Genomic DNA, 24293 nt, shown 5'->3' on the forward strand with positions numbered 1-24293 from the left:
CCCGCCATTATGCCCGTTTGGTTTATGTATTTTTAGTAGAGACGGGGTTTCACCATGTTGGCCAGGCTGGTCTCGAACTCCTGACCTCAGGCTATCCACCCACCTCGGCCTCCCAAAGTGCTGGGATTACAGGCATGAGCCACCAGGCACAGCCATCTTAATTACTTTCATAGATGGTTAATAACCTCACTAAAACAATATTCTCCTGCACATACTCAAATCCATGAAAATAAAAGTATCAGTGATGTCTGCATTTCCTTACCTTCTATAGCTGATAGGAGAACCCGGGAATGATCATATGCGATTACATTCGCATATCTATTCTTTGGTTTGTTTACTTCCAAGTTTGAATGTTCCCATGTGAACTGCTGGCCAGGGTCAATTGACTTTAAAAGAAAAACAACACATATACATAAAATCAATACTGAAAACCACCAGATTATAGGCATTTATCACTAGTAATAAACATGATTTAACAGGAAAATTCTAAAGCCATACTTCATCAAGATGATCCTAACTGTGAAGCTGAACACTAATATAACCAGCATAACAAAAAAATGATTAATCATTGCAGAAACAGTGATAGTCACCAACATTGACTCAAATGAAAAATGAAATCAATATAGACGTTCTGTTAATATTGGAACGGCAGGTTCTTATTTTTCACTTTTCCATTTCCCTCTCTGCTGCTGTAGTTTACCAGTTATCTTGGTTCAATATTCCTTCCGGTTCTGTAAACTTTATTTTATATTGATTATTCTTCCCTATTCTTTCCTATCTGGACCTAAGCTGAGACTTTAAGTTGACTGGTCTTTCACTGGCTTCAATGGACACAGGCTTTACTGTTCATTCTTTACCTAATGTTTACAACTTAATGGCAACTTAACGTTTTGTCTGTTTCTCTGTAACACACTACGACCAAGGCAAATTGTACAATTCAAATAGCTAGCATGAACAGTAAAGAAGGGAGGTCAGTTAAAGTTAATACTCATCTTAGATTAATAACATATAACCCACTGCAGATAAATTGTTTTTCTATTCATCATTATATCTTTTCTATGTACTATTATGTGTTACTATGTTTATAGTTTGCTTCTTTTTATTCCTGATTTTAATATTAGTTTTTTTTTTTTTTTTCTGATTTTATCCCTTTCTTTGATGGTGCATTTCAACCAAAATTATTCAACAATCTAAAATAAATATCAAACTGATATAAAGTACGTAATTTAAAAATATTTAAGTAGAATCATCACTTCAAGACCAAATTCAGGTTTGATCATAAAACTCTAGGGGAATTTATTTCCTGAAATGTTATAGAAATCAAAATAGTTTTTCTTTCATCCTAGGATGCTGATAATATTTAAGATTTATAATTTCATTGGTATATGGAAACACAAATTTATTAATTACACAAACATGATTTTAAATGATAAAAATCAAGTTTTCAAGAATGATAAAACAGGTTTATACCCAGGTAATTTTTTTTTAAAAAGATACTATATTATGTTAACAGAATTTTTAGCAGTTATTTTTGATGCTGGATATTTTTCATGCCTTTATGTGTATATCTAGAATTTGGGAGTAAAACATATCCCCAACAGCTATCAAAATATTAAAGATGTGCAAACTTTCTGTCAAAAGGCACAGAATTCAGCAATTCAGCACAACATTAAAACCACAAGTGTAAAGAGTCAAGTCTGTTAATAGTCTTGAACAGCCTCCAAGCATTCTAAAACTCTCAGCGGTATAGATTTCAGCCTCGAATTTACTAAGGATTATTAAACTGTTTTCCTTTCTTAGCCTGTGTTAATCTATACATAAAATAGTCAATCACTGAGCAGTATTCAGGAAAATATTAATAATTATCCATACCTTAGAGCCTGAAAACTAATATAATTAAGGGACTTTCTAGTTTGCTCTTCCAGGGAAATTTTTCATCTCCCTTGCAGAAATTAATTCTCCCCAAGCATGCTATGAGCCGAAGATACTGAAGCATTCAGATGCCCTGGTGGAAGCCTTCAAGTCAACCTTGAACCATGTCCATCCACACAGAGCAGCTCCACTAGGTGATGAGGGCCTGCCTTAAAAATCTCTCAAATTTGCAATCTCACTGCTACTTCCTACATCCAGAACATTGGTATCTGTTGTCTGATTGAAATCCCTTCTCTAATCTCTTATTCCAATCCACTCTTCATACTGCTGCCAAAGTTGTCTTTCTAAAGCATAGCTCTGGACAGGCTGGCTCCCTATTTAGTAACTTCCACTGGCTCTGTGTGACCTACAGCCTAAATTCTAAATTCCTACCTATGCAGTTTTAGTCATCTTTGCATCGACACTATACCTGGCTCAGTAAATGGTTCTACAGATGTTATTTAGGCAAATGAATAGAACTGATGAATAAATGTTTTTGAGAAGTTCATAAAGAGAAATCACAGAGTAATTCCTATATATAACATGGGAGTTAGAGAACAAATTATGGAAACTTCATTGTACAGTATACCAAAATTATAATACTTAACACTCATTATCATATGGCTTAGTGATTAAGTATGTGATCATGGAATTATAACTACCACTGCTATTCCACTTTACACTGATGAACATTATTGGATACATAAGCTTCTTACACATGATTTAAACATCCCAAGAAGAGACTAAGCTCACTGATATATGTACAGTGCTTTTGGTAGAAGATATCACTCCCTCTGATATCCTTGTTTTACTTAGACTAAGATCACTCACAGATGTATAAGATGGCACGCATTTACTTATAGCAATGAAATTGCATCTATTAACTGAAAGACACTGTTAACTCCTATCCATTTCCACTCTTGACATGTTTTCAGCCTTCTGAAGAACTTATTTGATACCTACGTTGAAGACTTTAAAAATGAGTAATAGAAACATGCATTGTGTGCCACATATGTTAGATAATATGCTTAGGTTTAAAGTGTGGCCCATGAGATGAAGACCAACAAATAACAGGATAATTATAATAATACGTGCTAGGTCATTATGCTTTACATGAAGAATTATGCTTGATTTTCACAACTGTTGTAAGGTAGGTATTGCTTTTTCCATTTGGCACGTGATAAAATTGAAGTAAAGAAAGATTAATTTAATTATTCTTACTGAGGGTCTTCTTTGTGACAGGCTCTGTGCTACCTGGTACTTAAGTAATTTGGCTAAGCTCACACAGTTAGATTCATACAGTTACCCTCAAACCTGGTCTGTGGGATTCCAAAGCTCAACTGACAATTAACAGCCGGTAATGACTAAGCCATGATGCTATTTAACTATCCAGAATGCCACTGCAAAAGGAAGAAGCCCAACTTAAGAAACACACCTACACATCACTATCCTTTATCTCACCAGCCCAAATGATATTTCTTCCCAACTTATCATCCTGTGTCATTCTGGGGCAATTACATAAGAAATCAAGTTTTAAAAATGAGGTTGGCTTCACATGGGTGATAAAACAGATGGGATGCAGCTTACATTTATACTCGTTTTACACGGATCAAACAAACATTGATTAAATAATGCTGACTTGTCTTTGTGCAACACAGCACTCATCCATCTGTATCTATCTGTCTGACTGAACGCTTAACAAAACACAACACAGGTCATTATTTTTGGAGCCTGTCAGAATGCTGAGAGCAGTAAACTCAGTAAAGAAGAATAACAACTGAAAGTTGGTGAGGTATACTAAGATCTTTTGTATTTCAAGAAACACACAAAACTGGTTGAGGAAAATCAAATTTCAATTATCCATCTTAATAAGGCAAAGGTATCATGAATGAGTAAGACCCTAATTGCTGGTGACAGACACAGTTGCTTTGCCTCTCTGTTCTCAGGCTTTGTTGCTGCTGTCCTCTTAAGGAAGAGTGAAATGGCCAAAATGGAGAAAAAGCAATGTAGAACCTGAGGAATTTAAAAGTTGACTTTCACTTCAACCCTTTATTTTCGGTCAGTCCACCCTGACCATGCATCTTTTTTACTATAAAGCTAAGCTGAGGTTACCCAAATATTAATTATTCAAAACAATTTGAAATAAGCTCCTTTGTTCTTAATGGACTCAATTACTTCTTCTGGGTCTGTTGTTGTTAGTGTCTGGTTTTCCTGAGCTTGACTCATAGTTATGTCTACTTAGCTCTGTCCACCCAAATAATCTTCTGTGGGATACCCTTGCCTTCCCAGCACTCAATTTGAAGTTTTACCTTCCCAAGCTGAAATCCTAGCCAGGCTTTCTTCAGTCTCCATTGTGGAGAATTTTGCAAGTTAGAAATAAAGCAAGCCAGATTTCTTCAACTAAAAGTTGATTAATACGCTTTTATACATGATATGAAATTCATAAATTATCACAGAATTCACAAACAGCAATGCTACTTCATCATATTTTTTGTGTCTCCAGCCAATCAAAAAGCCCCTTGAAAGAAAGATACTGGATGAACCCTATAGCGCATCTAAAATTTTACCAAGATGCCGAACCATTTTACATTGCTTCCCAGCCTGCACACTGGGCACTTGACTCCTCCTCCCCACCTCAGCTTGTGACTAAACCTTTCTAATGCTAACAACAGATCTTCAACTCAAAGGCTTTGCTTACTCAGAAAAAGTGACCCAATAGAAGAAAAAAAAATCCTATTGTGAGTGATTTAAAGAACAACGGGAAAGTCTCAAGTAGATACTTACTAATATAAAACACTTTGCATTTATTTAGTCTTTAACTGGATGGTTTGAAAGTTCTAATCTTTTGTATTTAATTAACTAGAACTTTATCTCAAACTAGGTAACTGAAAAAATAAGCTATATGTAGCAGACGGATTAGAGGTTCACATTGTATTCTCGATAAAAATTCAGAATTAAAATATAAATATATCCAGTAGTTACAACTAATACTTAGATAACATTTACTATGTTTTCTTTGTGCTTGGTACTTACTAACTCATTTATCTTCGCAAAGACCCTAGAAGTAGTTGCCATTATGATTACAGTTCCGTAGATGAGGAAACTGAGGTATAGAGAAGTCAAATAACTTTCTCAGGGTCAAACAGGTAGCAGGGAGAGAGGACAGCCTCGGGGTCCACACATTCTCGACCTGGAGGCTGAGGGCCCATCCACCATAAGATGCTTTCTCTCTACTTAAGCTGGAGAAGTTTCCTTGAAGGTTTCACACTTGCCTTTCAACTATTCTCTTGAAACACAAGGCACGGAAGTCTGGGAACAATCTGTGTAGTACTGTTGAACTCTATTTGTAATTCTAAACTCCAAACAAGAGTGATCATCAATTTGAACATCAGATTACAGTCATCGAGTAAAATTATATCCTGATATGGGAGTAACCTTTTTCAATAATGCTGAAGTCATTATCTTAAAGCAAAGTCCTTTAATCATTCTGCAAAATTCAACCTTTTTACCCAGAAGAAAAATATAATTCAAATATGCAAAACACCACACAATACTAGTTGCTCTGTGTTTCACTTTCCCTCATCCCACCAAAAGAAAAACCTCAAAATATTCCCTTTAGAAACTCATCAAAGAGAAACCACACAAAAAAAGATTCATCCTGGTTTTATGTGTTTTTAAAACAACTAACAAAAATTTAATTATATAGAAGGAATAGACCAGTTACTTCACTAGTCAAACCATGGGTCAGACTAACCATTCTTTTTACAGGGAACTGAACTTTCAATGACCTTAACTTCCAAAGAAACACTATCTTTTCACATATCTCCCCTTCAGTAGGCTCATTTGGTTCCTAGTGTGGTTGGCTCTGAGATATTCTCAAGTCCTTTCTGAGGTTTAGAAGAACAATCTACAATTCACTGTGTATTCTGCAATTATGCCTTTTAAAATTCTCATTCATTGTCTCTCTCTTCTCTGTTTGAAAATGGTAAATTAATATATGCCCATTTGGAAAAGACCATGTTTGCATAGATGGGAAGGGCTATATTTTGCACAATTAGTAAAAGCCTGCAATTGGCATAATGAATACTTTCTTCAAAGAGAAGAGCATGAGTTCAGTTGAATCCTATGATGTTTCAGAAATTGAAATGTGAGGAAGGAGTGGAAAGTCTAGTGGTGAACAAAATCTGGAAGTCAGAGAACAGGGTGTTAGCTTTCTGGCTGCCCCTGGTTAGCTCCAGCCGGTCAGGCAACTGGGGTCTGTTTGCTCTGTGTACCCTTTCCCTATTAATGTCAACCCAGTGTCAGGTTTGTGTCCTCATTTTCTCTTATCTCTCTTTATCCAATTAGTTATCAACTCGTATTGAGTTTCTCTCTATAAGAGCACCTCTGATCTAGGCGAATGTTAGAGTGTGAAGGATTGAAATAAAGACTTTTGAAGACTCTCAGTATTAACAAATGAATGGATGTGGGAGTGCCCCACCTTTAGTAGTAGAAAAGACATAGAAAATGTATAAACATACCACACTCATTGAAGACATCAAAAAGTGTTTCAGTCACATATTTTTGTACAAAGTTAAAATTCTGGCTTCAGATAAGTGATAAAATGCATCAGCTTTACCTGTTGTCTAATGGTTTCATTTGAAATTTTGACTCTAACATACTATATAACAAATACAGAAAATTACTTAAAGTGATAATATATATTATTAGAACTGGTATGTAGGGAAGCAAAAAGGATAAACTATGCTCATAGTAAATCATTAATTCATGGGAAGTGGGTAAATATTTGAGGTAAACTTTTGATAATTTACTCTCAATTATATCACAGTACTAAAGATGAATTAGTTTATTTCACTGAGGAAACCGTTTACTCCCAGAAGTATATTAGAATTATCCTAATCTAACGTGGATTAAAAATGACGAAAAACAACAACAAAACCAAAAATACTTAATTCTTTTTTTAACTCAGTAGGGCAACATGATGTACTCTCTAGAATTGAGATAAGCTGTTTTACTATTTTAGTGTGTGACTGTAGAAAAGATTATTTTTGAGAGATCGTTCCAAATAAGAGTTCAAAAAAGAACATACAACTTTAAGATTGAAAATTTAAATAACTAGATTTTTTTTAACTATGTACTTCCTTTTTTAAATTTTATATTAATTTTTCATTGTTATTTTTACTTTTTTTGTGGCACGGTCATGGCTCTGTCGTCCAGGCTGAAGTGCAGTGGCATGATCTTGGCTCACTGCAACCTCTGTCTCCCAGGTTCAAGCAATTCTCCTGCCTCAGCCTCCTAAGTAGCTGGGATTACTGGCATGTGTCACCATGCTTGGTTAATTTTTGTATTTTTAGTAGAGGCAGGGTTTCGCCATGCTGGCTGGCCAGGCTGGTCTCGAACTCATGACTTTAAGTGATCCACCTGCCTTAGCTTCCCAAAGTGCTGAGATTACAGGCGTGAGTCACCACACCCAACACTATACACTGCTTTTTAATATGCCAAACATTTTCCTGAATATTACTCAACGCAGAAGAAAGACCTTTCTAGTTTCCAAAGACAATGTTCTAGAGGAATAAGATCAGTGATATGTCTTAATCCTAATATTTTCATTTTTAGCTATTTATCTCCTACATCAGATAAAGTGAATAATAAAGAGATGGACAGATTTATACGTGATGTTCTTTTTTTATTTCCTCACATCTCTGAATTCTATATAGTTGATGTTCTTAAGTATAGAGTGTGTGATTGGAAATCACTTTACAAATACAATTCACAGATTAGAATTTCTGATGTTATTTGAAAAAGCAAAGAGTGTTAAAGAATTTCCAGGCAGTTTGGGGCAAGAAAATGTTATTAGAAATTTATTAAACTGCTTTGTTTAAATAGACAATGTTGACTGAATTGGTAAAATGTAATTACAATGATTTATAAGAAATCACTTGATCTGCAAATCATTTATGGACTATGATATTTAATAATTAAAGAGGATCCTGGTGAGGTGGCATGTGCCTGTAATCCCACCTACTCTACTCAGAAGGCTGAGGCTGGAAGACGTCTTGAGTCCTGGAGTTTGAGTCTAGTCTGGGCAACATAGCAAGACCCCATCTCATTAAACAAAATATTAAAATAGGTTGTGCACACCTAGAAACATTAAAGAGTATGGCAACATTAAAGAGTATATTATTGAGTATAGGTAACAGACAAAATTATCTAGCAAATACAATCAATGTGCAGCATTAAACACTAATTTACAGTGTTAATAAATTAGTGTTTTAGTTAATTAGTTAGGAATAATTAATTCACAGCTGCATCCTTTCTGTAGATAACAAGGTACCAGTTTTTGGCACCAGATTAACTAGATGAATGCATTAATTCCTCATTGCCCTTTGAAAATGCTGACACATCTGTATAGATCCCAAAGTATTAAGCGTAAAGCACCTGATGCACAGTTATCACTAAAAGAATGCTAGATGTTTTGCCTTCTCTTGCCTCTACTTTGTGACTTGTATAAGAACATCCCGGATCGAAGACAATCTTAGCCTCCAAGGAATATCTGCATTCTCCTTGATGCTAACTGTGCCTTTTTTGATAGTGAAGTACAAAACTGAAGCAACTGTCCAATTTATACAAATAAATCTATTTCTGCTCTCCTATTTACTATATAACATGTCCATCTATGCAATTTGAAACCTGATTTACTTTTCTGGCAGAGATAACAAAAAAGAGCATAGCTGCATATGTTTCTCCCTTTTTGCATTTCATATAATAGAAACTTGACCATTCAGAAAACCCAGTATATAAGTAGATTCAAAAGAAAAAACAAATTATGAATGAATAGCTTAGTTTCACAATTGTTGTGTGACTGATATTACAACATCATTTAAGAAACACTATAAGGGAAATTGTTAAGATAAATCATCTTCATTTTAAGAAGTCAGATTAGTTGAGTTTCAGTGATAACAGTAATTCTTTTAATCAAATATGACAATGTCTAACCTAATTTTAAACACACTATATTTCTTCCTATTATTTTTACTTTGCATCCTAAACATAGACGTATTTTAGACTTTCATCATTGCTTTGCTTGTCATTTAACAGAAAGTTTGTTTATTAAGTCTGTTTCTTTTCCCATATTTAGTTTCAGATGCAGGTGGAGGGAACAGATGAATTTCTAAATTGAAACATAAATAAACTTTTGCTAATGTTCAGTCAATGCGTTTCAAATCTGATCTTCTGATTCAGAAAGAGATAAAAATTCTACATCCAAAATGAAATAAGAAAGAGTAATGTTTTCTCCCAGTCTTTGTCGGAACTCAGAAAATCCCAAATAATCAGTTAAAAAACTCCTGTACTCCATTTCATACCAAATGTATTTAGTACAACTATCTCACTAAAAAACACGACTATCCACATGTGCCTTTTAGGCACAGTATATATACCAACAACCCCTTGCCATTAATATCATTAGTCCTTGCAGGTAAGGTAGCAATGTACCATACTAAATATAGGTGTCTAATTAAAGAAGACACACAGGATGATCATTGCTACTTATACCCATGGTGCTCAGGTGTCTTAGAAAGTATTTACAATCTAAAGTGTCACTTGTATTTGTCTCTCACATGTGATAAAATTAGAAAGACTAGAACAAATAAACACAATCTAGAATTTTAGAGTTTAGTATCTTTCTAAACTAAAAGATTACTTTCAAAGATTAGTATTTTTAAATGTATATTAGTTTTATCTTGTAAGAGTAGAGACTATTCTAAGTTCAATATTAGAAAAAAATCATTGCATTGATGATCTTATATATTAGACCTCTAGAAAAAAATGGAATCACTTGAGAACACTGCTATGGGGTTGTGATTTATCTGATGTTGTATATTCTGTGTTTAGCATATAGTGAATTTTAAAATGTATTTGTGGAATGAATAGCTAAGATACATTACAGGTAGGATATACAGCAACAATTACTTTTACCCTAGAACCTCAGAACTAGTTAAATAAATTTCTCCTCCAAAGGTGTGATAAAACAAATATATACTGGAATAGGCCAGAGATATAAAAACAAAATTTAAAGAAATAGAATGCCTCCCAGCTCACAAGTGGCTGCAACCCAATTCATAAAAGCCATCTTTGACTTTTGTGTATTTGAAATTCATTCTAAGCTATCCTGTGACAGCCTTTTGTACTGTGTTTTCCAACTCTTACATATGTACTTACTATTTGGAAGTAACACATAATGGCTACTTGCCAATGACAGTTCTGTATAGACCATATTACCCAATTTTGTGCACAGCAGTATGGGTTTATACAATTAGTTGGCTATTTTAATATAATAGTTGTTTTCATTTTTTGGTTTGTTTGAACAGTTGTGCTCCCCAAAGATCTCAAGGCCACTTATGTTGGGAGTTATAGGGAGAATGGAGGAATGTGATCAGATGGAAGGATAAATATTCCAGAATGGAGCTCTAAAATAGGCTGAGTTTGAGTTAGGTAGTCCCTACATCCCAGTTCACACCTACCGTCCCAGAGTAGTTATTAATAGGACCCTTTCTCAGTCTCAAAGTGTCCCAGTTTGGGCAAGCAATTATATGGCCACCCCAAGGTAGAGCTGGTTCTACCTCACTTCCTCATATTTACATCTATATCTAGGCAAGCTTCATGATAGTGTCATTACCATCAGTTAGGCGTGTACATGTATGGGGAGGGAAGGCGTGCAGGGACGGGGGGTGGTGGGAGAGAGGAAGAGAGGGAGGGAAGGGAGGGAGGGAGGGAGAGAGAGGGAGAGGGAGAGGGGGAGAGAGAGAGAGAGAGAGACAGAGACTGTCTGTTGATGGCAGAGATGGCAGTCTCTGCTAAAACCTAAGTACACTTACAAACTATCACATGGATAGGTGGGTGGGAAAAAGTAAAGAGAAATTTCTGCAATGCATTACCTATCTCTAATTATCTAACACTATTGATGCAGCAATGAGATATTGAATCCAGAATGACAGAAAGTAGCTGACCTTACCATAATTCACCCTTGTTCACCTTACCTATGGTGCTGCACAGAAGAGAGAGAAAGGGAGAAAGCAGAGAATCTGTTTCTCGGCACACATTTACTGTGCTCTCTAACAAACCAACAGTTTAGCCCATTCAGATAATCACTTTTTCCTCCTTCTAAGACAGCATTGGAGATGGAAGGAATGTGCAGTACATAAGCTGGCTGGATATGTATTCAATTGTAATTGGATATGTATTCAATTATGATCAAAGTAAATGAACTAATTTTACAAACTGATAATTCATTCTATAGACATGATTTTTAATCTTGCATATCACATATAATATTTTATAATATTTAAAACTGTGATTGGAATATTAAATGTAATTATGCCATAATTTCCTTTTTTTATTTTTAGTGCTTTGGAAATAAAACCGTAGACTTATTCTATTGTTTGAGTATTACACAATTCAACCATGATACGTGTCTTCAAATGTAATATATTCTAAATATTATAACATAAATTAACATGTCTTTTAAAAATTTGTGCATTAACATATCTAAAAAAATGCTATGTCGGTCAGTAGGACAGAAAACAAGGCACAGACAAGCAGACAATGGAGGGCCAGGGAGGACGATGACTATGAAAACCTGGTCCTCTCAGAATGATGGTAGCATTTAGTTGTCACATCTTAATTACATGACCACCAAGATCACATCACTAATGAAAGTGAGGTTTTCAGGAAACAGATCTCTCTCAAGTTTCAGAACTAAGAAGCAAGTTGTAAAGTGACCATATCAAGGTATTCTCAAGGTCTGGAAGCCTGCCTTGGGATCACTTTGCCTTCTCTACCTGGCTCAATTCACCCCACTGTGCACCTTCTTCAAAAATTAAGTCAGTCTTTGATTCATCCATTTCCTGGTGTTAGACTTCAGATACTAAATTCTGTCAGAAAGCCTTTGAAGTGAAAGAAAAAATCTTGCCCCTGAACACATGTATAGGACATGTATACAATCATGTAAAATAACTTTGAAAAGCTTGGAAATAGCCTTAATATATAATAGCAGATTGTATGAAAAAGTATGAAGCTATTAAAATTGTTATGCATCTAGTGACATGGAAAGTAAAAACATAAAACAGTACTTTTGTTAAAATATATACATATGTATACATATGCACTGAATTCATATATGAATACACACACATACAAAAACTTAGAATGTTATACACCAATGCTATCGGCAGTTACCTCTGAGCTGTGATAAATGACAATTATTTTAACTTACTTCCTTATGTTTACTATCCATGTTCTTTAATTTTTCAATTGTGAACATTGTACTACTTTCCAGGAAGAGGGAAAAAAAGAGAGTTGCAGAATACTTTTCACAACTGCACATGTGACTGCCTCTTGTCATGTCAGAGGCAGAAGCAGCAGACTGTAGGATTCAACACTCTGGAGGGGATTTTGTGAAATCCATAGAAAAATTTTCAGCTGGCTTTTGGGGTCCATGAAGGTAAGTTCGGTGTAGATTTATGATCAGGAAAGAATACTGAAGGGCCAACACAAGACTAGACTGTCTTACTCTAAACACACCAAAGAATGGTAGTGAGAAGTAATCAGGTTACATCACTTCTGCTTTTGAGGATGATGATGACAATGAGGGGTGGATTATCACTACTTAAAGAATCTCATGTAATTCTTAAATTTAGAGGTACCTTAGATATTGTTATCTCCATATTACAGATAAAGAAATTGAGACGTAGAGGGGTTAAGATACTTTCCACGCGTCACTCTTGGTGGTCCATAAATTAGGAGAGCTGGGATGTAAATGCAGGAATTCCTGACCTTGAAGACAGAGCTCTCAACTACTACACTCTAATAAATGCATAAATTATAAATTTATTTTCATAGAGCATAATTCCTTATTTATAAACTGTGGACAGTAAGGAAAATGGATTAAACACCAGATAACTCTGTCAATTTTGGCTTAATGATGCATTCATCCTACAGTTTTTATTTCCAAAATTTTTTGATAATGAAAGACAAGTCACAGCTTTCTATAATATATAGTTAGATTCTAACATGATTCCTATCAAATCCAAAAGAGTGGGATCTTAAGTATAATCTTTACTTTAATAATTGGGACCAAAAAGACACATCTCAAGTTCTCCCTTGTTTCTACACACTCAACAGTGCCACCCCAAAACCCTCACACACCATATATTTTGCAGGAAAAGAGAGAAAGCCAATGCACATTCTTGGAACTGAATAGCCGTAATGCAGCAAAGGGTAGAGCTGTATTGGCAGAAACTACTAAGAATGGTGAGAGACCAATAACTCATGAAAAACAAGTCTACACTAACAGTTTTAATGACTACTCTAATGGTTTAATGGATAGCACTTTAATAGGATTTCTAGTAGAATCTGAAAGCTTCTGAAAGCTTGTCTTCAATAAATCTGTCATTAACAAAGAACTGCATTGCTTAACTACATAACCATAGTTTACTTAGTCTGAACACAGAAAAAGTATAGCAGTTGTCATCCTGTATTACCATCACCTTTTCAAGTATTCTATTAACTATTGTGAGAGAGACAGCTACATGATCAAATTGTAGGTTGCCAGTGAAAGGCATATTTATACTAAGGGAATGCAGTAGACATTAAATAAAAAACACAAGAGAAAGCTCACAATTATAGCTTGTGTGCAAAGACAAAGCTGAAACAGTAACTGTAATCTAAATACATAGGTATACTAATGCTGAAATTTCAAAAACTAGCTTTAGTTCTCTTTGAAAGATTATTAAATGTTTTGGGGTGATTTGTTTTTGAATGCCTATTGCACTCTCTGTCTACATTTGACTTATTTTATATTATGTTGCTTCCTGTACTGACTTAATGTTCTTTAAAGCCAGGAATTGCCATGTTGTGGTCCTCAGGGTACATACCAACTCAATAATCAGTCCTACTGAATATTTCTAAATTCCAGCCTTTGGCTCTGTTTTCATCTGTCCATGTCAGAGGTTCTCATTTCTGACTTCTTCGCACTGGAATATTTCTTGCTTGGAGAGCACTTTCTTATCCTTTTTTTTTTTTTTTTTTTTTTTCTAAATCCTACCTTCCATTCAACAAGGTTCAGCTTAAATCTCACTCTCCCAATTCTTTATTGCCTGGAGCTCTCTCTTACATGCTTCCACGTGTGCCACTATCATGTTACAGACTGGAGCATCCATTTGGCAGCTAGCTACATTTAGCCTTGCAGCATTTCTTCTTGTAAAGTTGTTTGAATTCATAACTTACCTTTTCATTTGACAATTCTTTATTTCCCCAACTCTAGTTCCTGAACAGAAATACTGTCTGGTATACATCTGTGTAGTCTATAAAATGGCTAGCCCAGTGCATGCAAAATGTATGTAAAATACATTTTTTAAAAAAATTTTAATCATTTCTTGTCTTAATTTCTGTGAAAGTCTTTTGAGGTTGGGAAATGTATTTCTTTTGGAATTACATGTAGTCTTATCATACATACCAGGATTACAAACCTGAGGATAACAGATTGATGCATTCTTTGAGTATGTTCTATCAATGCTGATAGCTGTAAATGCATAGACTTTATAGCAATTATATTGATTATCAAAATTACTGAAAATAATCCATTGGCTAAGCTATAGACCATTCAAGTTGTACAAATTGAACAAGGCCTAGAGTATATTGGAAGAATAAAAATACCTTCTCAGATCCAATAATGGCAAATTTGAATAACTATACTCACGCTAGGATATTTATACATGTCTGTCTGCTGATAATGTCCCTGTAAAAATAGCTGCTTCTTTCAAAAATCAAAAGTATTATCACTTGAGGCCAGGAGTTCGAGACTGGCCTTAGCAACATAGTGAGATACCGTTTCTAAAAAAATTTTAAAAAGTAGCCACAAAAGGTGGTAATGCACACCTGTAGTCCCAGCTACTTGGGAGCCTGAGGCAGGAGGATAGTTTGAGCCCAGGAGTTCAACGTCGCAGTGAACTGACATGAGATCACGTCACTGCACTCCAGTCTGGGCAACAAAGCATGACTGTCTCTCCACAACATTAAAAAAGAAAGAAAAAAAAAATTTTTTTTTTTTTTTTGAGACAGAGTCTCGCTCTATCGTCCAGGCTGGAGTGCAGTGGTGCGATCTCAGCTCACCGCAAGCTCCGCCTCCCGGGTTCATGCCATTCTCCCGCCTCAGCCTCCTGAGTAGCTGGGACTATAGGCACCCACCACCTCGCCCGGCTAATTTTTTGTATTTTTAGTAGAGACGCGGTTTCACCGTGTTAGCCAGGATGGTCTCAATCTCCTGACTTCATGATCCGCCTACCTCGGCCTCCCAAAGTGCTGGGATTTCAGGCGTGAGCCACCGTGCCTGGCCAGAAAAACAATATTATTAATCAAGCTATCCAATAAAAGTAAACAGAATTTTATTCTGGAAAAGACAGTATGTTTGAGGTCATTTAAAACACCTATTGTTTATTAAGAAAAAAATATTAAGTGATAGATTCAGTCTTTACATGGAGTGAGTCTTATTTACTCCATTTCAAGGGTATGCTTTGAAAACCGAACAATATAGCAAACAAAAAAACAAAAAGCCTAAACAATTTCATAAATAACAATATGGGTAAAGTAACAAACATAAATGGCATGCTCCACAAGACAGAGCCTCTTTTACCAATATAAATATTAAAATATAAGCAGGTCTCCTTGACCAATGATTTATAATAAGGGAAGAACAGAAAAATATCTACATGATTCTTTGGCATCTCATATTTCTTTCTCGGTGTGGGGGCATATATTTCATCCGTCTAGGGGAATTTTGGATGAAATTATAAAACAAAATACTATGCCTGTTAACTGCTCCCACAGCTTAGAGAAACCCTAAGAAGTTCTGCCAGGGAAGCATAATAGAGAACAAATGCTATTCCCTAATCTTATTTTACATACATTCAAGTAACAGAATATGAGAAAGAGAAACATGAGTTTTCCCTACAATGGGTCAAAAAATCTGAGTCTGAAGGATTAATTTTTCTGTTTAAAAAACTAGGAAACACTTTGATATACAGATTTTAGACAGTTGCTAAGACACTAACTGCCCTGACCTATTAAATTTCCAAATGTTTGAATGTATTGAGTGTCAGAAAAAGAAAAAATCCCATCACCCCCCACACGGTACAGGTAACAAATGTAGACAAAAACGCCAGTCCCATTACCCGTGGAGTAAAACTCATAGCTGCATACCAAAATCCTGACAAATTCTAGTAATTGTGACTTTGGTTAAGTTTGGGTAAGAAAAACTAAAGGAACCCTCGGATTCAGAATTCAAGGGCAAAATGTATGCATCATTTATTTTTGTACTCTGGAATCTAGCAAAGTACCTGGCACATTGTAACTGCTTAGTAAATGTCTGTTTTACGAGATGAGTTGAATATAAAGCTGGAAAATTACATAGACTTTTAAAGAAGGAGCATTCATGTTCTTGAAAATTATTTCTTGGGTAGCTAAAATTTTTATTTTTATTTATTTTTAAATTTTTTGTAGCTAAAATTTTTAGAATTGGTTTTCTTGTTCTCAGGGTCATTTGGGAGAAATGAGCAGCTTTATTTCAAAGTTCATTTGTTTATTCTCTAGCAAAAAATTTTAATCCTTGGTCTGTGGCATCACAATTGGTTGCTGTGGAAACGATTATAGATCAAAAACAAAAAGATTATATCATCCCTTTTCAAGAGCAAATGAGTACCAAGAGCAGATGAAGACTTAAGGAAACAAAGATGTTCTTTTCATGCAAATATTTTTACAACACAACTGTGGAGAGATAAATACTGAAGCTGGTAGTCTTTATGAAATTTATAGGCAGATTTTTAGCTCTGGGGAAAGACAGCTCCATTTGCCCTCAGAGTTGGCTTTGAGACATCATGAATACTACAGATCATTTTTCTTTACAGACACTGAGAGCATAGGAAAAGTGAGTTCTGTGATCAGTATTCCTCTGTTGTTTTATTTCAGGCAGAATGTCTTCCCCATCTGTGTACACAATCACTGTCAGGGAGCTTGATGTCCTGCACTATCCTGGCAATATGTTGCCCAAGGGAGGTCCACCAAGGAAAGCCAAAGGTGAATTCTCCACCTAGAAAGAGGACCATGCCCATAAAGTTGCTGTTCCTCTGTCTCCACAAGACCCTGTTGCAGCACAGTAGTAGTGAAGAGTTGTAACCTAATGAAGCATGCTTATTCATGACTTGATAAATGATATCTATCTCGATATCATGTGACTATGCTTGGAAAGCGGGAGATGCAAAGAGAAAACCAAGCTCCTCCTTCTGTCTCTCTTTCTTTTGCGGGAGATGCAGAGAAAACCAAGCTCCTCCCTCTTTCTCTTTCTCTCTTTCTCTTCTTCCTTCCCTCCCTCTCCCCTTCCCTCTCTTTCTTCCTCCCTCCCTCCCTTCCTTCCTTCTCTCTCTCTCTCTTCCTCTTCTCTCCTCTCTTCTCTCTCTTTCTTTCTCTAAACTCATGTGTGTATCAATTCCAGAAAATTTTACCATGCTAGTCACAGGGATATCCTGATAAACAAGACACCATGAAGAAGCTTTTATACTAGCGGAAGACATACAAGTAAAACTGAAGACCTTGTAATTCCTTGCAATGTCATGGATTCAACACAGCAAACAGCAAATCAAATCTGCCATATACACAGTGACAGGCACCTACATCACCCTAATCTTGGTCTTGTACTCAAGCCTCGAGCTGGAGTTTGGCTTAAACTGACACTGGCATTTTCAAACAACTCCTCAGTGCCCTTAGTTTCCCTCCATCAAATGTTTAAAAGCAATACAAACAAAAGAAACATAAATATTCACCAAAAGTAGAAAAAAAGCCCAGTGGTCTTCTTGATTCTTTACAATATACCCACTTAATGTTTAAATATAAAGTACATTCACTGAACTTTTTTTTTTTTCTAAGGGTGAATTTGGCCAGGCATGATGGCCCACACCTCTAATCCCAGCACTTTGGGAGGCCAAGGCAGGTAGATAGCCTGAGCCCAGTAGTTTGAGACCAACCTGTGCAACATGGCGAAACCTCATCTCTGTAAAAAATAAAAAATTAGCCAGTTTGGCGGTGTGTGTTTGTAATTCCAGTTACTTGGGAGGCTGAGATGGGAGGATCATCTGAGTCTGTGGAGGTAGAGGCTGCAGTGAACCTGATGGTGTCTGCACTCCAGCCTGGGTGAAAGAGTCAGACCCTGACTCAAAAATAAAATAAAATAAAATAAAATAAAAAGGCAAATTTTATATGTGAACTATATTGCAGTAATAAAATGATGAAGAAAAATACATAAAATATATCACACAAGTTTATTTTTCCCTAAAACTGCCTTATTTCTTCCCATAAGTAAAATTCTTATTTTATCACAATCCTTGTACTGTTTATAATTTGGGTTCTCACACAGAAAGACAAACATCCTTAACGTTTCAAGTTAACATGACTTTAAGAGGTAATACGATGGTTGTTTATTTTTCAGAAAACATTTTTATGCATTTGCTATTTTGCTTTTATCAATGGAGTCTACTTAGAAAATGTCATCTGTTGCATAATGTTAGATGTAAACTTGCAGGGACTTCAGTCACATCACTTAACTGCCCTGAAAATGTCTTCTCTACAGTAAAATGACAGCAATGAATGAGGTTAGAAGATTCTAGAAATCCTCAAATATAACTGCACAGTAGAAACTTTGTGACACTGAATTTAAACCTCTAAAATTTTATGAAGGATTTTTTAAAGATAATAGGATGATTCCTTGAGCTGTGACAACAAGGATCAATACAGAAGGAATAGAAAAAGAACAAAAATGGAAATCAATGCCCAGTTGCATGGCAACATCCACCAACTCTAACACTTAGACTGAAAATTTTTATTCTCCTTATGTCTCAACAGATGACAAGGAGGTCAATTAATTACTGGTAGTGGGGGGTAAAGTCTTCTACTTTCCCTAATGCAGCACCCTTACTGCTCTTAATAAAAAGGGAGGCAGCATTTCATTGTTCATTAACCATACCAATTATAGCTTCTCAATCACTGCAGCCACATAGGCACTCCCGAGTTATAGAACAGCAACAGAAGAGGCTCGACCTAAGCCTGCAGGGATGGGGGTAGGGGCAACACAGCATTGAGAAAACAAAAAGGGAAATCTGGCATCAGAATGTGAACTTTATTACATTTGCTTTAAATCTTGTTTCATAATAATCGGAGAAACAGAATCTCAGCATGAGAGAAAGACAGAATCTAAAAAGGTGGTCCAGTCCAATCACCTAAATTATGTTTCAGCTTCTACCTCGTTAATCCGGCTTAGTAAGTTATATGCTACCTAACATACTGTTCATTTTAACATAACTAAAAGCTGGAGAAAAAGCAAACAAAACAATAACAATAAATTCTTAAGAGAATGGAAATAAATGTAGGTAGGCAGTGGTTTTGTATCCTCCTGCCATCTTGAAATATGGCATCTTCTGATTGTATAGTAACAGCTCCTATCTTTTCAAATCATTTAGCAGTTTTTGTATGAAATTAAGTTACAGAAACATGAAAGGATTTTGCGTATATGAAAAGGTGTTTTTAGAATCTTAAAGGTGAATATTACTATATATCATATTAATAGATTTATGAAGCATAATTTATTGTAGTGAGCAAGTTTCCCCTTCTTCACTGGTCTTATCTAAAGGAAACTGGAATCTGACTCATGATATGTAGTGAGGAGGGCACCTTGCCAGTATAGGTCTCACCTTTTTTTAATCTTCAGGGTTAGACAAGTAGGCAGACCCTGGTCTATAATTTAAAATGTCAAAACAAGAAACAAGTCAATACCAACTATTCCCTGTGAGAGTTAAGGCTGAGTCTTTACATCTTTAAACCCCATCAACCATCTGCTTTTTTTTCCCCTTGATTTTATTTTCCTAAACCAAGATCAGAAGTCAAAGGCAGTCACTATTATATAGGTAGTTATAGAATCAATCTGGTGAATTATTTCTAACCCAAGTAATCAAATATATTTTTCTGTTTGATAAGGTTAGGATGGAATGCTATTTGTTTTCAGATATAAATTATAATCCTCTCATCATCTTCAAACTTACTAATTTTTAATAAAAACTAAACAAGAGCATGAAGAGAGAGGCTGAGTTTAAAGGTTCCTATCCAATTCATTTACAACTAAATCACTTTGTTGTTGCTGAAAAACTGTCTCTGATGTTGAAAAACAAAAATAAAATATAATTATAACAAGAAATTGGGCCAATATTCTTCTTTGAGGTCACCTGAATACTATGTGATCACCTTAACAGATAAGTTAATGACAACAAATTTTCCATGGTGAAAACTGTGGTGAAAGGAAATCAACTCTCAGATGCAACTATTTATGGTGGTCAGAACATTACCCAGACCTCAGACTACATGGGTTCATATCCTAGCTTTGCCATTTACCAGCTGTGTGACCTTGAGTAAGTTACTTAACTTTCATGTGGTTCAATATACCTTCTGTGACATGGGGATACTAACAGTAACTACCTGGAAGGACTGAATGGGTTAATGTTTACAGTAATGCATTCCGAAGAATGTCTGGCATATGGTAAGTGCTATACAAATGTTTGCTATCGTCATCCTTGTAAAGCACTGTCTAGACTCTGAAACTCTATTGAAAGACTATTATGATATTAAGATGTTGTGCAGTTTAATACTAAAAAAAGATATAAAAATGCTCTGTTAAACTGGCAGAAAAACAAAGAAAGGGGACTGAGAAGGAAAAAGGAAGGAAAGAGGAAGAGAAGGGGAATAAAAGAAGGAGTGAGGGCAGGAGGGGTCATGAGAGAAAGAATGAATTAAATCAGGGGTCTCTGTGAGCCATTCATTGAAGTTTAGAGGACTGATGAGTGCCTGCTGTTAAGGAAATTTTTTTAGCAAGTGAGAAATAATAAAGTTCTGATTATGCTTCATGCATGAACTTTTAAGCTAAAGCCAAATACTCTGATTGCTGCATCTGTGACGATGGAAAGACTAATGTTTCCCAAGGCCTAGCCAACACTGCAAATTCATGTAATGTCTTAATGCTTATATCCTTCACTTTAATCCCCTCTATACTCCCAAAGCATGGTGGTGTGCCCAACAATTGTTTTTTCAAAAAGAATGACAAACTGTTTAGCCACAGTAGAAAAACCATGACAAATAATACTGCCACTAACATTTTGTAATTTTAAACTTAAATACATAAATAAGTAAAGGCATCTCTGTGATGCTCGGTTATATCAGGCTCTAGGCAGCCATGCTCCAATCTCTCGTTGCAGCATTGTTAAAATTCTCCCCGAAAGCTGTTCCCAGCAGTGACATAAACACAGATGTACTCATTTGGTCCCTCAGGTACTTGGAGCTTCAGGAGGAATCATAGGAAGTGATTTCCATGACTTTTCTGAACACTTTTGAAATCACTTGGTTGCAGACTCCTTCCTATGTTGTTATGACCTTTCAAGGGTGTAATCACCTTTCGCACCTCACCTCTCAGCAGTATGACCCTGGTGCTGCAACGACAGTCACAGAATACGTTGGGGTCCCCTGAGCAAGCCACGCTTCTTCTCATCTCCATGCCTTTGCATGCACACATACCTCAGCCTGGAGGCTTATATTTCTGGCAAATTTCAGTGACCCTCCAAGTCAGGGGTACTCTGGGAAGACTCTCACCAATATTGTCCCACTCCCAAGATGAACTTAACAATTATCGTTTTGTTGTTGTTGTTGTTTTTTGTTTTCCCCCTGTTTCTCCTAGAAGACTCATTCAGGACAGCTTATTTCTTGATTATTTTTGGTTCTCCACTAAATGTTAAACAGATGAAGGCATTCAAACTACTCCTCTTATAAACAAAGAAACTGAGATCAGGAGAGTTAAATAATGTGTTTAGGGGCGTTAAAATTTATAGCAGAGACACCAGGACAGTTTCCACTCATCAGTGAAATTACCTTTTTTTGATATTTTAATGTGGATATAACTTCCAGAAATGACATTATGTACAAAATATGAAAAGAACTCTGTAGTTCTTCATAATTACCCTCCATCCTTGTCACCCTTTACCTTCCCCTACTTGCTTTCATAGAGCTCCTTTTTGGAAGAATGAGAAGATAATATTATGGAAGATACAAATCACTTGAGAAAAAAAAGTCATGTTAAGTGACTGACAGATACCGTCATGCATAGTGAAGTTCACAATAACAAGAGCCACTTCTGTTTACTAAGCATAGAGGGCAATGGGCCAGGTGCCTAACATACATTCATCTTTGTAACAGTCTCATGAGTAGATACTAATATTCTCATCTTAAATAAGAGAACCAAGGTTCTGAGAGGTAAAGTAACTGGCTCAGGATCAAGCAGCACAGCTACTAATTGGCCCAGTCAAAATATGAACCTTGTTTTCCCTGACTTCAAGGACCTCCCCAGCATCCACTACAACACTCCTCTACATACACACTTTTACCACTCAGGTGCTAAAATTCCAACTTCATTTTTAAATAAAAATACAATTCAATAAAGAGTGTCTTTTTCAGTCCTTGCTATGGTCTCTTTGAAATTGAAAGCTTGTTTTGGAAGCAGAGACAGAATTAATTGTTTCCTGAGAGCCTTTGGCTCCACATGGGAGCAGGTGAAAACACATTTTGGACAATGTCCAGTGATGGTCAAGGGCCAATTAGTTATAGTGAACTTGTATGAGAACAAGGACTGAGAAAAAACAAAAGTTGAAATTGTATGAGAATAAGGACTGGGAAACAGAAAACGAGAGTTATGTGAGAGTCCCTTAAGATGGGTAGGACTCCCACAAGAAAAAAAACAATAGGCTCTACTATGAAAGATATGGAGTTTAATGTTAGTAAAGAAAATGTCTGAGGGTTTTTTTTTTTTTTTAAGTGGGTGAAAGAACAAACATTTTAAAAGTCTAAGTAGAAATAAGCTTTGGAACTTGAGAAATTACTTGCACTTTGAGTTCTCACAACTATAGAAGACCAGTAAGAATAAAAGACGATAAGCACATAGACATACATCCTGTTTTGGATGCAATGTTTCTTCTAAGGTAAGCTGCTGTCTTTGTGTCCTACTAGATTTGTTTATAAGATGCAGAAAGCAGCCCGCTGGGAGGGGACTCTCTGTACTTTCACATTTTACTTGGTGAGACTGGTCCTTAACTACAGAACAAAGACAGCATCTTCTCAGATGGCCAACTGGCAGGCCAACCTTTGCTATAAAATCTTTGCTATAAAAGGCTCAGGGAGTTTAATTGGTAGGTACTTTTGAGTTAAATCTGAGGGGTCTGCATTAAAATGTAATCACTTCTGTACTGTCTAGAGATAGTAATAGCCTATTTTCTGAGAGAAAAGAGCCTGAAAATAAGGCTTCACTGCTGATAGATCAGGTGGGGATGTCAACTGGAAAAAGAAGCTCTTTACAGCAGGATACTCTTTGTTCTGTTTGCTCGTGTTGTTGGTACTAGCAATTTTGATCACAATAAAGAGTTTCTGTGAACTGTAAATTTAGTTAGAAATTGATCCAGACACACACTTTTGTTAATCACCTGCTGTGTGCCGAGCAGTGAGCTTGTTATCATGTGGCCAACAGCATACCGAGAGGCCAGACACCTGATCAAAACACCTGACCCACAGAGGCTTGATCACAGCAAATGACTGGAGGGTAAGAAAGCGCAACATAACAAGTGCTAATTGCACTGGTTTAAACTAGCAATTTTTCATTCTTTCTTTTATTATTATTATTATTTTTTTACTGACATCAGCAAATCCCTAAGGGTTTGGCCTGGAATAGGAAAAGGTAGGGTTTCATTGATTCTAAGACATGCATTTTTTTTCCACATTCTAACATCTCTGAAATTGATGTGCATCTTAAAATTGATGGCATCTTGCAATTGTACTGGCGATATCTTTTATTCCTTAGTGGTACATGCAATGATGGGGTATCTTAAAATTGACGGCACCTAGATGAGATAAAATAAGTAATAGCTACTAAGACTACTGAGTACTGGTGTCAGGAAACCTGAAAAGCACTTACATGTTTAATTTGTTTTTAATGATTGTTTGAAGTAAGTACTATGGTTGCTTCTTTATATAGAGATGAATAAATTAAAATACAGAGAGGTTCAGTAATTTGCTTAAGGTCACACAGCTTGAGCTAGCGGCCAAACTGGCAACCTGAGCCAAGGGCCTGTGTACTTAGCGACTGTGTCATAATATTTATTTCCACTGTTGGCTCAACAAGTAGAAAGTCCTGTGTGGCAGGCAGAGAGATTTGGCCCCATCTGAGACGCAGAAAAACTGCTATGTTCGTAAGGAAG

At 36.0% G+C, this 24293-nt stretch overlaps 1 protein-coding gene across 7 annotated transcripts in view; it reads right to left on the reverse strand.

Moving 5' to 3' along the window:
• The window catches only part of PTPRD (protein tyrosine phosphatase, receptor type, D), a 462557-nt gene that overhangs the window by 97994 nt on the left and 340270 nt on the right, over window positions 1–24293 (reverse strand). For all 7 annotated transcript variants that reach the window (XM_011969903.1, XM_011969901.1, XM_011969904.1 and 4 more), the window contains one exon: window positions 263–386. In XM_011969903.1, coding sequence (XP_011825293.1) covers window positions 263–386 — 124 coding nt within the window. The remainder of the gene's footprint in view (window positions 1–262; window positions 387–24293) is intronic.

This window comes from Mandrillus leucophaeus, unplaced genomic scaffold (assembly GCF_000951045.1).
Source record: "Mandrillus leucophaeus isolate KB7577 unplaced genomic scaffold, Mleu.le_1.0 Scaffold92, whole genome shotgun sequence".
Taxonomy (NCBI): Eukaryota; Metazoa; Chordata; class Mammalia; order Primates; family Cercopithecidae; genus Mandrillus; species Mandrillus leucophaeus.